The 17,768-nt window shown below is 38.8% G+C and overlaps 1 protein-coding gene across 1 annotated transcript in view; it reads left to right on the top strand.

Annotated features, from left to right (window-relative positions):
• The window catches only part of si:ch211-113g11.6 (uncharacterized protein LOC559008 homolog), a 42,047-nt gene that overhangs the window by 3,865 nt on the left and 20,414 nt on the right, over nt 1-17,768 (top strand). Inside the window, exons 2-10 of the mRNA XM_067600512.1 lie at nt 3,099-3,238; nt 6,606-6,668; nt 10,803-10,898; nt 11,239-11,344; nt 13,627-13,734; nt 14,064-14,203; nt 14,983-15,161; nt 17,212-17,320; nt 17,551-17,758. Of these exons, the coding sequence (XP_067456613.1) occupies nt 3,099-3,238; nt 6,606-6,668; nt 10,803-10,898; nt 11,239-11,344; nt 13,627-13,734; nt 14,064-14,203; nt 14,983-15,161; nt 17,212-17,320; nt 17,551-17,758 (1,149 nt within the window). The remainder of the gene's footprint in view (nt 1-3,098; nt 3,239-6,605; nt 6,669-10,802; nt 10,899-11,238; nt 11,345-13,626; nt 13,735-14,063; nt 14,204-14,982; nt 15,162-17,211; nt 17,321-17,550; nt 17,759-17,768) is intronic.

The following is a 17,768-nucleotide window of genomic DNA, read 5'->3' as shown; positions in this document are numbered from 1 at the left end:
ACTGCTAAAAGGTGTGTACATTCCCTTCCTCCTGTGGGCATTCGCTTGCTTAATGGGGTGAGAAAGCCTTGTGGCGTTTTCTTGTAAACCAACAAAGTTTTGTTTACATCCAGTCAAGAGTGAAGATTTGCTTTTAATTTTGGTAGAGGCGTTTTTTTAATTGGACGGCAAAAATCAACAGTTGTGTGTGTGTGCACTATCTATCTTTTCTTTTTCATATGCACAAGTGCACCCACACACATACACACACTGAGAGCTTGACTGCCAAAAAAATTACTTTATCTTTATATGAACACTGTGTGTATTTGCTAACTTGCCTGAAACAAGATAGAATTGTTCTCTGGTTCTGAGATATTTTACGTTTCATTTAGTGATGTAAATCTGAGACCAAAATGAATATTTCAAATTGACATGATTTTCTCAATAACTGCTGTAAGAAAATAAATGTACAATAACCCACTTTTTGCCAAAAACTTACAAACCTGGCAACTCTTCACAGAGCTCATTGGTAACGCTATAAGTAGTTAAGATGCCAGATTGTTTGAGATCAGTAAAAATATTGTTAGGGACAGTTCAGCAACACCTTGACATCAGTATGGAACAAGCCCCTATCGTCCATAGCCGAATCTATGACCATGCATTCAGTGCTACTCACACACTGCGTTTATCCTCGAGGCTAACAAACATGTTAAATGCATTTCCCTCCATAAAATAAGTAAACTTTGAAACCTATATTATCAACATCATTTTGCTACATTCATTGCTAGCTGTCTTCTTGTTGTCTGCCTTTTCTTGGTACGTTACCACCTCCTGTAGATCAATGTAAGAGTGTGGAACCATTTGCAGGAATTTATGTATATGTATTATCTTGTGAGCTTGCACGAGGCCAAAAAAAGAGCAAACAAAAAAATGGGCAACCTCTCATAAAAACATTGCTCCATAGTGCTACTAGTGGTCAAAAACACCACAGGGCACCTTTAACAGGATGCTTTGCTGTGCTGCGATTAACATTGACCTCGGTCTTAAAGGACGGGTTCACAACTTTTTAAGTCTGTCCTAAAACAACAGTCAGGTGTCTAAATGAACATTAAATTAGGTTCTTCTTGCCATAATCATCCATCCTGTTCACACTGTCCATTAGAAGATCCCTTCATAATGCACATACAATGTAAGTGGTGGGAGACAAAATCCACAGTCCTCCTTCTGTGCAAAAAGTTTCTGTATCTCAAAGTTTATCTGAAGCTAATATGAAGCTTCAGCGTCCAAATGAGTCAATCAAGCAGATATCTTTCAACGTTACAGTCTTTCTGGTGCCAAAGTCCCTCTTTTTGTTACTATACTTCCACCGCAGCTCAACAGGGAAACACAAAGAGGGAATTTGATGCTAAAAAGACTGTAAATGTGGCAGATATCCACCTGATATGACTAACTCAGACTGCTGAAGCAGAAGATTAACATATTCTCTGTTGTTGAAGCCAGACAGAATCAAATGAAGCATACTTAGAAGGTGTTTAGTTCTGCTTGTCAACTTACAGAGCAAATATTCATACCTGTTCATATCTGTTGGTGTCCTACTACGTTTATATCTGTCTAAAGACAGTCTCTAAAGACTGTCACACAGTAAAATCAATATATACTGTATGCTCTTACCTAAGCCATCAGCCACATTGGCCTTCCCCAAGGAAAGCCATTGTAGGAACGAAAGTCTCATCAATTAGAATCCCTCCAATCAGAGAAGCCACTGTTTCCATAGAAACTTAGTTGGTTGGCTAGCAACCTGTATCAGTGATCACCACCACTTCATCCAGACTATGCTGTCAGACTGAGTGTCTTTTTAATATCAGGGATGAGAGGAAAATCATTACAAATACCATGTAACCATGACCGTATAATCAGCTCATGTCATTCTTAGTATATCTATTGTTATCAAAATGTCATGAGCAAAACACATCATTAGTTTGGAATTTGTTCATATAAGAATTTCCTGAAATGTATCTTGACAAAGTGAATAAAGAAATTTGCTTTTGGAACAGAGAAAAGAAAAGAAAAGGGTTGGCAGGCATGTTAAGAAGCTTGAAACTGTGATGTTTTATAAACCCCTCTTTTAATTACACGGCAACATTCATTATAAGACAAGACATTTTTTGTTTGTAGAAACATGACTTATAGCGTATCATGTTCCGCATCAACTGCATCTTTTAAATAGCTGCAGTGATTTTAATCTATTTGTAAATGCAGGCACAGTTGCAGTGTAGGTAAGTGTGAGTCTGATTGGATGGGTGATTCAGAGACGCCAAAATGTACCGTTGAGCCTTCTGGAGATGTCCAGAGTGTAATACAACCAAGCATCTGTGATGGGATTTGCCCACATAATTATTTCAGTGGTATTTACGCACCCTACACCTAAGCCAGGTTTCTGTAAAGGCTCCTTGTGTAATCTAAAACCATACAGGGCAGTAACGTCAGATCGAGTGTTTTGGTAAATTAAACGAGTCCTCGAGCTGGCTTCTATATCGACGGCAGATTAAATGTAGATTAAAAAGCAAAGGTTTGGCTGTTTGCCATCAGAGCCTCTAAACTTTGATTCGACTCCTGCCTGAGGAGCTTAAGCTGGCTAAATCTGGATCATCGTTTTAGATAACTTCCTGATACGTAATTTTTCTTTTGTTATTGTGCTTGACCTCTACTTTATGAATCCTTTTTTATTACAGTACCTTGATTTTTTTTTTGGTTTTTCTGTTGGTTTTATAGATATTTGGAAATTTCTTCTGAACTGATTTTAAAAATGCTGTGCTGTATATGTATATATCTTCCTTCTCCTTCTCCTCATTCTTAATAATTAATTATTGACTCAGTTGTAAAAGTAGCAGCAGAAGTAGTTTTATGTTCCTAAGAGATGAAATGGTTGCTGTTGTTGTTTTCTATCTTGTTGTCATTGAATTCAAATCATTTGAATTAATTAAATTTTAGTACCACAGGTCATATTTTCATTGCACAAATCAAAACACACATTTTTAACTATAAAAACAACAATGTACTCTAGCAAAGCTCTTGTCTGGCAGCCCATCCCTCTAATATATTTTTCTCTGACCCCACAGAACCTTCCAGGTTCCACTTCAACAAACCTGAGAACTACATCAGCATGTACCACCAGGAAGGGAGCGACACGCTATATGTGGGCGGCCAGGCAATGATCTACATAGTGCAATTCACCAACAGAGGGGTCCGTGACCTGCAGGTAAAGATGTACTCTTTACTTTACCTTGAAGCAGAGAAACTTTACATAATGTTAGCAGGAAATGCTTTTGGTGACTTGCACACAGACTGAGTCGTTCAGCTACAGACACTCTGCTGCCATAAAGAGCAGAGTAACGAGTAGGTGTAAAAGATCACTCGTCAACCACCAGCTAGATACTGCCAAGTCAGTCCACCTCAAAAGCCACTTTGGCAACCAACCACTGTTTTGAGGTGTTCATACATTGAGACATTAAGGTTGAAGTGATGGGTTATTGACCAGAATTAAGTCAATTTTGACATCCAAAAATTACAAATTTTCCTCAGACGGTCCTGTTTCTGTTGTCAGAAGGGTGGCGTGCTTATTGGGTGAATGGTGAATGTGAAAATGGTTGTTTTACCATTTCTATTTATGTACAGATTATACAAATCAGATACAATGCGTTCAGTTTTTAGTTTTAGAGGCGTTGGAAGGTGAAAACTAGGCTAGCTTTTTCCCTGTTTCCTGTCTTTATACTAAGCTAAGCTAATGCTCTTTTTATGTTGCTTTACGTCATGTCATAAGAGACTTATTTAACTCTCTTCAAGACAGCAAATAAAAATATCCAATCTAAAACTAATTAGTCATTTTGCTGGTAGCTGGTGAATTCTTTTGAGTAGCTTTTTGTGGTAAATTGCAACTCAACCCATTTTTCACTCATCTTGTTTTATTTTCAGTCATTTAAACTTTGAGAAGAAGTGGAAGCAAGTCAGAATTCTACTGAATTTCATTGAGTCAACTTGCTGCAACTTGGAAAAGAAAACAAATCATGTTTGCCTGATGTAAATGAGTTAAAAATTAAACTTACTGAACAACCTGCTTGGATTAAAGAGTTAACATGAAATTAATCAAGCGATTTATCTGTAATATATCTTACACCCATCGCTGTTTGCCAGACTCTGCTGGACGACATTAAATATAGTTTCCCCTCCTGCTGGGAGGGCGCCACAATCAGCCAGAGAGGGCAGATAGAGACGAGACGACCGGCCTGCCGCTGACCCAGTTCATCGGCTCAGTTGCATTGATGGGAAGTTGGGTCATGCATACATTAATTAAGCTACATTTATCTCTGTCTGCGAGGAGAGAAAACATAATTCACTCAGCTAATAATGTCAACATAGGCTCAAGATTACACAGTGTCTGGACTACAGTGTCAGCACTGACTAGCCTAACAAGCTGAAAATACTTTAAATTCGGTGTTTCATCCAAATATGACTATGCCCTATTTTTTGGAATGATTGCAGGCTGAGTGTTGGGTTTGCCTCAGCGGAGACAGAATGACAGGTGGAAAAACGAGTGATTGCTGGTGTGTTTGGCAGTGGGGGACTATTTTCATGTTTGATGGTGTGTTTTTCTTATACACACACACACACACAGTTAACTGACATTTTGTCAGGTTGAGCTGTTTTATGTGCAGGTTAGTTTAGTGGAGACTAACAGCAGAACAATATATAAAATTCAGCAACTCTTGGTGTCTGTCACACAGTATTATAGAGTGAGTGGGCTTCTTTTCTGAGATTCAACAATTGTAGATGGAAACTAGGGGTGTGCCTGAACACAAATATGTTATTTGGCAAAGCACAAAAGGTGGATTTTGTATGAATATTTGTTTCATACAAATATATTTTTTTAAGTTATTTGTATTCGGGAAGAAAAAAAACATATCAAATACCAGCATGCAGGTCGGTTACATCGCTATCTCAGTCTCCCTCCTCTGCTCCGCTGTTACATCTGTTAGCAGGTCTCAACGAGGGGAGTCACATCCACCTGCTACATGACGCACATTTCCTAATTTGGACATTACTCTCAAAGTTGGGGGTGTTCCCCAGAGATAAAGCTGCACTACTGACACATGCAAAGTGCTCTCAAGGGATTCTCCATAACCAGTAGTTCCCCTTCTTTCCACAAAGTTAGGTTGTAAAAAAATAGGCAATAAATGAAAAGTGCAAAGCAATAATCGCTTTTGAAATCCTTCCCTACATGTTACATGGTGTGTTGTCTCTGTGTTATGGGTGTATAAATAGGTAGAGGTCTGTCTGCAATGAGGCGATGAGTAAAGTTTTAGCTCAGTAATCAGCGCAGTCGTCTATGATCCAGTTAGAGACCTGATGTGGAGACCTCCTTCGTAATGTAGTTTATTCATGAACACTTATTGTAACGCTTACATTTTCTAAAATTAAGCATAATAAAAAAAACAACAGGATTTTTAAGCCTCTTTCCACTTTTATTTGAATACAAATACAAATAATTTTGCTGCCTCAACAAAAACAGATACAAATACAAATACTGGCATCTCTGCACATCCCTAATGGAGACATTTATTACGTAGAAATTTCACCACGCTAAAACTATGTCACCGTTGAAGTAGAAATTTACAAATATCTTCACACAATTGGTGCCCTATGACTAGAGAAAACTGAGAAAAAAGCTGTAGAACAGCATACTGGAGTGAGTTATGTGGATCATTGCGATCGTACTGAGACCTGCACACAAGCCAGAACGCTGCCAGAGCTTTTGGCTGTGTTATAACGTTGCTCTGATGGTCACTTCCTCCTCCATACTCTGTTGTGTCTGATTCCACAGCATAATATTCGGCCCTTGAAAAAGGAAGCGCCACATCTCTGATTCCAACATTACATCATTATACTGGTTTTACTCCAAATATACCAATAATAAGGCAGCACTACAAAAATTAGGAGAGGGTAGTTTTTAGTATAAGGCAGATGTGTCATCTGGTGGATTTTTGCAGCTGGACGAAAAAGAATATTTTAATACATGCAAGACAGAGGACAGTTTAATGTCATACAGATACCTTCCACATTAGAAGCATAAAAATCAACTTCAAATAGGTGAAATCGCCCCTAAGGGTCAATAAACTCAATCACATACTTTGCAATAGAGAAACAAAGTTGGTTACATTTTGACAAAAGGTCACAATACTCAGCAATTTTCTCAGCAGAATAAATTCGCTCTGCCTCTCTGCACCACTCTTTCTATTGCTCTCTCCACCTACGTGTATATGTACCGAGTGCCAGAAGTTCATGCCAATCTTGTGGGGGTTGTAGAAAGGAATTCTGGGAAATGTGAAGTACAGGAGGCAGGTTGATGGAAAGCAGAGGTACTACAAAAAGGTAAATCACAAAGTTGAATGACAAAAGTACACCTGGAATATGGTGAACATCACAGAGCGGTGATAGCTAACGAGGTGGATGTTTTTGTGTGTGAGGACTGTGTTTTAGCAGCTGCAGCACAAGGGTCACAAGTTCTCTCATGCTGAAAAAGAGCTGTGTGAAAGAACTTGGCACAAACTAAACAGTCCTTCCTCCCACAGATCCCAGCGGCATCTGATCAGACTGCAATTGATACCTGCAAGGCAAAGGCTGCACCACTCGAGGTAGAAACTCATTCTTACTGTCAGCACCTTCTGCGCATCATTCTCCTCTTTCATCAGTGTATTATCATCGATATCATCCTGTTTGTCATCATCACGATCATCCTCATCATCTGCAGTCGCACTACGGTGAGGTTAGTGCTGCAATATTCCATTTTAATCTTTTAATCCAGTTATTTAGCTTATAGGTTCATGTTAATTTTTCTTCCAAAGTGATGGGACCAAAGAGACCACATAAATAAACACTGTAAAACATATAATGACATAACAAATACTATGAAAATGCTAATTTATGGAGATAACATAAAATTACACGGAGGACATCTTTACCTCAAAGCAAACAAACAAATAATGCACAGACGAGTGAGTTGTTGATAATTGCAGCGTTTATTTCAATCAGATTCCACAGAGAGACCGAGACAATGGCTCAATACAATATTCAAACTGAAATGAGTCAAGAATATTGGAAAGCTTCAGCCAAGTGTTTGAACGCTCAGATGAATAATCTTAAGAAGTACAGGATACAGCTCCATGATAATATGGAATAAAGAAATCCAAAAATGTCAAAAAAGATTTGAAAAGAATAGGATATCTTGGTATTTAAAGGTTGTACTTTAAATATCATGACCATTTCTACTATTTTACATGATTAAATACATTCAAAATTAATGCAGTTGTATAATTACAGGCATTACAGGAAAGATTATTGAAACTAATTCTCCATTTATACTCAGGACCAAAATCTGCATTTGTTCTATAGCAAGAAAGATAATTAACAATCAATTGATTTACATTCTACTTGGCCAAATTTAGTACTTAGCTAGAAATATTACCTACCTCACTCCATGCCAGTAGTGTGGCAATGTTAACACTTAAGGACAATATCTGTGTATGTGGACCCCATTATTTAAATCAAGTTCTCATGTCTGCAAGTGTCTATGTGAACATCTGCCCAACAGAACTGGACTGTGGCAATTTTGGTCCACAGTCATTGACATTGCAGGTCACATGATGCAAACTGGCACAAAAATACATAATCATTACAGAAGAAATGGTCACAAACATCCTGTGTTGTGTTATCACAATTTGAGCCATTGGGTACAACAAAAAGCAAATGTTGAGCAACTGTCATTGGGACGAATGGGACACCATTTTGGAACGCCAACCAGTTCTCTTAATGCTTCCATGATCAGGAGTCTTAGGTCTCCGATTCTTTCACAGTGACACATCTGCAGATATCTAATTGGAATTTTGTTAGATGGCAGTGGAAAATAAAACAGGATGTTGTTGTACAACACACCCCCACTGGGCTAGAGTCCGAGTGCTGACAAGCGAAGCTGATCCACTTGTTTATAGCATTAGCTTTGAAAGCTAGATTTACTGCAGCTGTCCCATACCAGAGGCTACACACAGCTGCTAGAAGCCCATCAGTTGCTTTCATCTCCAGTCCAGCAATATCTTTCTGGCTTTGAAACTGTAGTCAGGTTTAACAATGGAGTTTATTCCTATTTTAATAATGTGCTGTAAGGCTCTGTAAAGGCAAAATGTCAACTGGAGTCTTTTGTGGTAACCATGAGCATTTTGTCACGAGGACTTCATTGACTAAAGCACTCCTTTTTTTGAATTGGCTTAGAATTGTATCATTTATTTTGCCACCCATGTCTAAGCTTAAACCCACCACAGTTGTGTGCATGCATAAAAAGGTGTTATGGCACAGAACAAAGAGGGGGACTTTTTCCACACAAACAGAGCTAAATCTTCCAGAGAGTCTGGCACTGACAGATGGTGGAAAATGAGAATATCCTGAGTGACATACTAAATCTTCCCCAATAAAGCCAATGGCGCTGGGAAGGAGAATGAAGGACAGGAGGCAATATCCTTCAGTGACAGACAGGCGCTGAGTTTGTGGACAAAATTACCCCTGGAGTGAAATGGGGATAAGAGGTTAACATAAGGTAGAACACCTAATTTGAGACCAGAATGTTTTTGGACTGTACCTCAACTTCAATTTGTCTGGACCACATACAATTTTTCCAATGCTTAGCCCAACAAGCAATTACAGTAATTGCAAGTAAAGGTCAGCTTGAACATAACAAGAGCACAATGTTAACCTTATTTAAAGCTAATCCTATACTTTAACCCCACAAGTCTTCATCCAGGTTATTCCCAGGATTAGTGGGCTGGTGTTCTAATGAGCATTATTCATTAGCAGTATTGAAAGCCTCTTGCCTACCAGTGCAGTAAAACAATGCAGCACAATGCATCTAAAAAATATGTCCAATCAAATTCAAATTACTGAAGAAGACATTAGTTTGATGATGACATCAACTATTCGCTCCAGTAAGACATGTCCACAACAACTCAGAGTCGTCTGTTATTTTGCCAGATAGCATTCTGTTAGTCTTTTGTCTGTCTTTAAGCCTACCCTTAAAGGATATGGCTGGCAATTTTCTATATTTTTATTATTCTTACTAAATCTCATGTGCAAACCAACAATTAATCTAATTAGCAGTATTGTGTGTGCACCCGAAGCCTGATATGAACATTGAAAATGAACAAATGAACAGTTTTTCTTGCCGTAATCATTCCCTCTTGTTCATACCAACCATTAGAAGATCCCTTCATAATGCACTTACAATGTAAGTGATGGGGGACAAAAATTCACAGTCCTCCTTCTGTCCTTCTGTGCAAAAATGTATTTAAAAATTGATCAGAAGCTAATATGAAGCTTCAGCCATTCGAATTAGTAAAATCAAGTAGATATCTTTCAACCTTACAGTCTTTTTAGTGCCAAAGTCCCTCTTTTTGTTACTATACTTCCACCGCAGCTCAACAGGGAAACACAAAGAGGGAATTGGATACTAAAAAGACTGTAAATGTGGCAGATATCTTGATATGACTAACTCAGTCTGCTGAAACCTCATATAAGCTTCAGATAAACCTTGAAATGCATTTTTGCACAAAATGACAGTGTGGACACACACTGTGTGGTTTTTGGCCTCCATCGCTAACACTAAAAGTACATTTGAAGGGGATCTTTTAATAGCCCGTATGAACAGGAAGAATGATTACAGCGAGGAAAACCTCTTTCACTCTTCATATGGGCATCTGTTGTTTTAAGATAGACTTAAAATGTTGTGACCCTGTCCTTTAAACCTAATTCTACTCTACTCTAGTTCTGAACAGCCCTTATAGAAGTGTGGACAGCCTAAAAAACCTTTGCCGTCATGTTAAAATTCTTTTTCAACAGAATTATAGAAAGTAACTTGCAAAGAATCTTGCATAAAACATATAAAATAAAAACAAACAAACAAAAAAAAAAAAATATATATATATATATATATGTATAATCTCAGCCCACCTACCTACCACCTACCCATCTGCCTACATATCCACCCACACACACTTAAACAAGCTGTGGCCCTGTGTTTTTTGGACCTAGCAATGTACTTCCTCCGTCTTCTCTTTTAACTAACGCTGTTCCCATCAGATTTTGTGTTCATTGTTTTCCATGATGCACTTTTTGAAAGGCGCACTACAATAAACTTGATTAAGTGTGAACATTGCTGCAACTTCAAAACCAGAATTTACCCCTGAATGTTGTACTCAGCATTCATTTTCATACTACATCCATAATTGTCTTGGGAATGGCAGTACTATTTTCTGTACTTAATAAATAAGTGATGCATATGGAGTGTTGCAGTGCTGTACTGCAGGGCTAAGCCTCCTGTGTGCCTTCTGCCAAAAACGTTCCTAGCATGGAGCACTTCCAATTTTTCTTAAATCTCTCTCTGAGCAATTCTTTTTTTTCTCTTGTAATCTGTTTTGTGTCGTACTCTTGCTTTGTTTCTCTATCCCTCTATTCTACCTCCCTCTCTTCCTCCTGTTTGTTTTTCTCGATCTTCTTGGTCATACTCTTGTTTTCCTTCTTCCTTTGTGCTCTTTCTCTGCTGATATGTGAAAAATCACTTATTCACATGTCCTCTGTCTCTTTGGCCCACTGTTTTACCCTCTTTTGCTTCTTGTCTCTATGCATCCATAATCCCTCTGCCAAGCGGTGTATTTTTGTTTTTTTGCCTGTATGCATCTGCCTCATTTTCTGTTCTTTGTCTCACCCGTGCTCTCTTTCTCTCACAGCTGGAATGTGATAATTTCATCACGGTCATTCAGAAAGTAAATGACACATTCATAGTATGTGGGACCAACGCTGGAAGCCCCAGATGCTGGATGCTGGTAAGAATTACCTCAGATAAATCCAATTCAATGCTGTCGTATATTCTTCTGCAGCAACCGCAAATGTCCCATTATTTATTGAATGCTACTTTGGCTGCTGCTCCTCGAGTGTGAACAATCTCAAGATCGATTGAAATTAGCATTTATTTATTTGCTCACTTAATTCCTCTGTTGGTTTGATGAAAGCTGGAAGTTACTCATTGCATTGGAGGACATCTTCACTCAGTAACGAATTTGTGACCCCAAACAGATAATGGATAACAAATTCTATACGGTAACACAAAGATAATTGGAACTGGAATGAACTGGAGGCTCAAATGTCTACTCCCTCTCCTTGCAGGTAAATGACACTGTGCTGACTGACGTCCAGGGCAATGGGCAAATCGCGTCGGCCTCTGACATCTCACCGCCCTACCCTTCCCAGAGGTCCATCAGCTTGCCTACAGGTAACGAGCGTGCATGTTTGCAAGAGTTAATACAACCTTACAAAGAGAAAGTGTAGAGAAGACATAATCACAAATCACAAAGACAAAAACAGATGCTTCATGATTTAATACAAGCAAAGGAAGACACTGAGGCAATGAAATACGATCCAGGAACTCCAGTTTGATGAACAGTTTAAAGGCTAATCAGATGCCAAAACACTGCACAGTGGTTTATGAGACTTATAGACGGGATTTTACATCTCTGCAAAGTAATTACAGTGGCAACTATTTAGAGTGTTTCCCTGGACGATTGCAGCGTAAACAGTAGAAATACGGAGTTCATGTTACAAAGTAATACACCAGGAATGTCCACTTGCATGTATGTGATTGGCCAATGCACCTTGACGTCACAGTTTGAGCAAGTTTCAACTTTTTTGTGATGACCCTGCATTTTAGGAGGGCTGAATGAGAGGGCTGCGTTTTTTTCAGGGAAGGGCTAATGTTGGTCTGAACATGACCTTAGACCCTCAAATAAGGAAAAACGAATGAGGAAACCTTTGGAAGAGCAACACACTCCCCCTGAGTGCCAAACATGAAGCCTCAACCATCTGTCATTGAGCTGTTGCACCACTGACTGCACTAAACAGATTCAGAAAGAATTCAGGCAGAAGTTTATCTAGCTGCTGGAGACTAAAAAAAGAAGCAATACTTTTTAAGGGTCTTTGTAACAAGGAAAATTGTTTTTCTGAAAGAAACGTAATAAAATCAAACCATTTTTACGAACCGGTGATGCCTTCAGGCTTTCTTTACTGCCATTACTCTCCAGTGTCAAGGTTTATATAACCATATTTCTATTAACTGTATATCTGGATGCATTTTAACATCCACAGACGACTGACTGTCTCGTACATCCTACAGGTCATTGTCAGTACTAGTGGCCATCACAATGCTCATTGTTTTGTCATCAAAGTAAAACAGCTCTAGTAGCCATTAGGGGTGTGCCCGAATACAAATACGTTATTCTGCAAAGCACAAATAGTGGGGTTTTTACAAATATTTGTTTCATACAAATATTTTAAAAATGATTTGTTTTCGGGGAAAAAACAAGTCAAACACCAGCGCGCAGGTCGGTTACATCACTATCTCAGTCTCTGTCGCCTGCTCCACTGGTAAGTCTGTCAGCAGGTCTCAATGAGGGGAGTCACATCCACCTGCTACATGACGCACATTTCCTAATTTGGACATCACTCCCGGAGTTGAGGGTGTTTCCCAGAGATAAAGCTGAGCTACTGACACATGCTTCATGAACACTTATCGTAAGACTTTAATTTTCTAAAATTAAAAGCCTAATAAAAACAAAAACAGGATTTTTAAGCCTCTTTCCACCTTTATTCGAATGCAAATACAAATACAAATACCTTCTGCACATCCCTAGTAGCCATAGTGGGTTTGTTTTGTGACACAACGATGTGTTATCACATAAAGAGGTGATACCTTAAGCTAACGAAATGTTATGTGTTGCAAATGCAGCTCTGTTGGACTCAACCAAAGGCAAATGTTGAGGTAGTAATTGATCCATTTCACCAGATCACTACATAGAGCTTTAGTGCCTTGCTCCTCTCTGCAGGGAACGCTACTCCTAATTATGTGATTATTGAGCAGCGCAGAGTCAAATTAACTACATAGAGATGTTCCGAATTAAAACCACCTTTCAGTATAGTCACACCGCATGATAAAGAACGGACAAATTGACAATCCATCTGCATCTAATGTAGATGGATTGTTTGTTAAGACACTGGAATCAGTGAGAGGGGAGTTTGTGCTGCGGGAATGCTCGTTCAGAAGGGGATCAATTGTTGAAGCAAGGAACTGGCTTGAGTTTAGCAGAATTCTAATAACGAATCTCTTCTAATTAAGATGTTACTGCCATGAATTCAAGCGCACTAAGTAGGGTTGCAGGAATTTTCTGATTGGTAGCTGCTCGTCGGTGCAGACAGCTATTCTGCTTTGATGTCTTCTTTGCTCTTGCTCTCCTTTTTCTCTTCTGCTCCCCTGATTTTTATTCTGTCTTCGGCCTCCTGGGCCTCCTTTTTTCTGTCTTCACTCTCCTTTTGTGTTTAATGTTCACTTTCTGTATCTTCCTCTCCTTCTGCTTCAGTCAACCCCCCTCTGTGTCGCTCCAATCTCTCTTCCTCTACCTTTCAACCTTCCACCTATCCATCACGCTCACTGCCTGCCTTTTCTTTTTTTACCTACTGTTCACCCTCTGTTCTCCTCTCCATCTTCTTCCCTCGCTGTCTCAGATGGGAGTCTGTATTCCGCTATGTCGTCGGTGGGAGGTCATGCCGGCTCGATCCGTCGTACATTTGGCTCCCAGAAACTCCTGAAGACCGAGAACGTTTGGCTGCTGAGTGAGTAGGAGTGTCATGCAGCAACCGTACAGGTTTAGAGCAATGAATATGGAGATATTGGTTGGTGTAAATCATCCACTATCATTGCCATGGGAAGAATAACATGTAGGTGTATTCATATTGTAGTCATTTTGTTTATGGTAATTAGCAACTCCATGTTGTATTGAATAGAGAACAAAGCACAAATCAGCCAATTATACACCACAAGAAAGGTGATGCAATCAAACGCAATAAGACTACACTTGCTATATTGCTTGACCTGAGAGATGTCTTGAAGATAAATCGGAAACAAAGTGAAGATATCTCAGTGTTTAAATCTCATCACATAGATCCGCAGTTTGCCGGTGCGGCCATAATCCCATCTTCGCTAAAGTTCAAGGAGGAGATCTACTTCTTCTTCAGCGAGATCAACAAGACAGCCAGAGTGGACGAGGAGCCTTACAGAGCCCGCATCGGTCGAATCTGCACGGTAAAAATCTCAGTGTTCCTAGCATGAGTTTAAAGCCATGATTTCCAACCTTCCAACTACTGCTGCAAGCTCTCATCACATTGCATGATATCCATGAAATCTGAGCGATCAGATCAAAAAGCTTCTCAGATTTAGTTCGAATCATTGTCAGAGGCATGGACGTTTTAAATTAAGTGAACTGGTAATATGCAGACTAAAGGAGTAAATGCTTCGAAGTTCAAACTGCTGCTGCACTGCTCTTAACACATCCCAGTGATGTCAAAGCAGGTGTTTCCCAGTCAGCTGTCAAAGCCAAAAAAAACCTGCTGCCCGTTGTGATTCACGACTTACCTTCATAATTCATCTTGAAATTAATCTCAAAGATAACAACAGCCAGAAGATAAATGATAAAAGCAGATTCCCTCCGGCGGAAAGTTTCAGTGTGATGGGTTATCTCTCTAAGGCATTTGTGGAATATCTTAATTTCCTAATTATGATTATATTTCCTCTCTTATCAGAAGTTAAACGAGACATTCATTTTTTATATTTGGACAAAAATGATTATTCACTTTCTTGCTAAGAGTTAGATGAAAAGATGCCACTCCCATGTTTGTCCAGTAAATATATGCTAAGCTAAGCTAACTGGCTGCTGGCAGTAGCTTACCTCACAAACATGAGAGTGACATCAATCTTCTCATCTAAGTCTCTACAAGAAAGCAGGAGGACACAAAGCAGCCCCATCATGATTTTAATGTCAAAGCCCCCCTTTTTTTTTTTTAAATGTTGTCCATCATTTCCAGGTGGATGAAGGGGGCATTAAAGCCCTGCTGGCGGACTCATGGACCACCTTCATGAAGGCTCGGGTGATGTGCGGCGCAGGAAACACTCAGCAGCAGTACAACAACATGAAGCAGGCGGTGGTGCTGACAGCTCAGGACAAGAGAGCCGGGGTCATGTACGGCCTGTTTTCCAACGCATGGTGAGCTTAAATTGAAACACTTAAATTGGCCAAATGGAAATGTCACTTTAAAGTTGTTTTTCTTTAGTTATTTTAGATATAAAATATAAAAGAAAAAAGAACAAGGAAGCTTTGTTGTGTTGCATGCTTTGTTTCATGTTTCTGTTTGATGCTAAGCAATTTATTAACATAGATTTAATATGATTTATGGGTAATGAGGTCCTTCAGACTTTTATCTCACTTTTGCTTTTTCTTTTGAACTGTAGATGTTCAAAGCAGTCTAATTATGGGTTAGGATGATGCAACAAACACAGTATATGAACATTTTGATGAAGTGCGTTGATAAAAAAAAAAATCCCAACACATTTATTGCAGTAGTAGTACATGAATTATTCTTATTATTATTAGGATAATAGTTGACATAAAGAACATTTAGTGTGTCAAAAGCAGTTTGGAAACCACTAGGCTAATTTTTAATATTCTTTGACCATTAATGTGTTGCTTAATAGTTTATTGCTTGTCCAATTGCTGTGTCATCACATGTTTTGACAGAATATAACATAATACCGACATCACATAGTGTCATTACAGTACCAGTGTGATAAGCTAATACCAGCCAGACAAAGGACACCCATTGGCTGTGGACATTATACACTTATGAATGTAATTTTATCAGACATCTTTTAAATAAGACTATGATAATATTACACCTGTCAAGTTTTTGTCTGAACGGCAGTAATAAGGGAAATGAGCAGATAACTTTCAGGATTTTACAATTTATCAAATATTCAAAGATAATCTCCAGTATCATTATATTATCTAAATGATATGAAATTCATTTTCATGCAGAGTTTGTGTTGTAATTTTGTCTGAAAGATTAGATAACTTTATGAATAAATTGTAGGTAATAGCATGGAGCGGTTTTAAATGTTGAAACAGTGGAACAAACAGAGAAATAAGGAAAAAGTAAAGACTAACAGTAACTGACACTCATCCACCCACCGAGCAGTTCACACCACATATCAACTGCTGCTTCTGACACGCACAGACACACAATGTACACACACACACACAAGTTTCTTATTTGAACAGGAATAGAAAGTATCTTGTCAGTATTAGTTTCCACTTCATTTAAACTGTTACAGCAGTTTTCTGTGGGAATAAGAATCTGAACAAATAGAAGTTCACAAAGTTTGCAAGTCATGTTCCAACAGTATCAGCTGTCTGATGATACATCTGATAATACAGAAGAGAATACAGAGTAAAGAACAGATTGTGGTGTAATTTTCTGCAGGAGGACGTTGCCAAAATTACTGCATTAGTGTCTTGTCGTTTACCAAAAGAAATCCTGTTTACAATCAATGTCAAATGTATTATATTTGTATTACATTTTGTGCATCTTTAATTACAAAATACAGTTTTCATACTGCTATGCACATAGATACTATATAATTTTCAGCTACTTCAAGTGAAGTACACATTTATGTTATATGTGTTCTACTGTATGTATTATTTTTATGTTTAAGTTTGCAGGTCATACATCTATCATACAAGAGTAACTAATTTTTGCATTTTTCCCGTATTTTACTCATGTATTCGTGAGTTGTGAAGTTATTGCAAAAAAAAGCAGTTAACAAAGCCAGAAGGACTAACATTAATATCCCCTCTGCCCTGGCAAAACAGACATTTTTAACTTTTAATATATTTGTAAGAGACAATTTACAATTCTAAATATAAATGCTGCCATATGATGTTACTATACAAGGATAATTTCCTCTGCAGTCCTTTCTTGGGTCACAATTATAACATGCACACAATAACACAGGGTTAAAAATGTCAAAAATGAACAGTTCCAGTGTCACTCTAAAATAGTGGCATATACCCCTCAGAGGCCCCTAGAGCAGTGACCCTTAACCTCTGAGTTGGGCTCCGACGAGGGGTCACAAGCTAACTCTGAAGGGACTAACAGGACAGGAAAGACGAATAATGAATTACTGGATAATTTTACATCCTCTGTCCTCCAAAGACGATCTCTATGGATGTAATTACTCTTCTCTATGCCTTTGTTCAGGGGCAGAACAGTGATCTGTGCCTACTCCATCGAAGATATTGACCAAGCCTTCTCCACATCTAAACTGAAGGGCTACAGCAGTCCATTCATTGGCAGTCGCCCTGGGATGGTAAGAAAACCCAACGAGTTCTTTTTGTTCTTTTTACTCAAACCATCTGAAGAAAAACAGCACTGTGAATCTTTATTCAGCATTTATGAGCCTTTATTTCAGAGGTGAAAAGACTGAGGTTTTTGAATGGCATGAGATAATAAAAGAGAGGCAATTTTTGAATTCTTGTGTCCAAGGGTATTTTATTTATTTAAGTGCCCAGCCTGGTCTGAATCCGTTTCTCCTCACAGTGTGTCCGTAAAAACTCGACGGCAGGAGGTCACAATGACATCAAAAACCTTGGGGTGATCAGATACCACCCAGAAATTGAGGATGTGATCCGACCCGTCGGCGTGGCTCCGCTTGACCTCCCCACAGACGACCAAATCACACACACTGTGGCAGACATCGTCCTGGCCGTCAACGACGAGCACTACAGCGTCCTGTACCTCGGAACAGGTGTGTGTAT

This window comes from Thunnus thynnus, chromosome 10 (assembly GCF_963924715.1).
Source record: "Thunnus thynnus chromosome 10, fThuThy2.1, whole genome shotgun sequence".
NCBI lineage: Eukaryota > Metazoa > Chordata > Actinopteri > Scombriformes > Scombridae > Thunnus > Thunnus thynnus.
The sequence above is the reverse complement of the archived record's forward strand: the minus strand, read 5'-3'. Positions and strand labels throughout refer to the sequence as shown.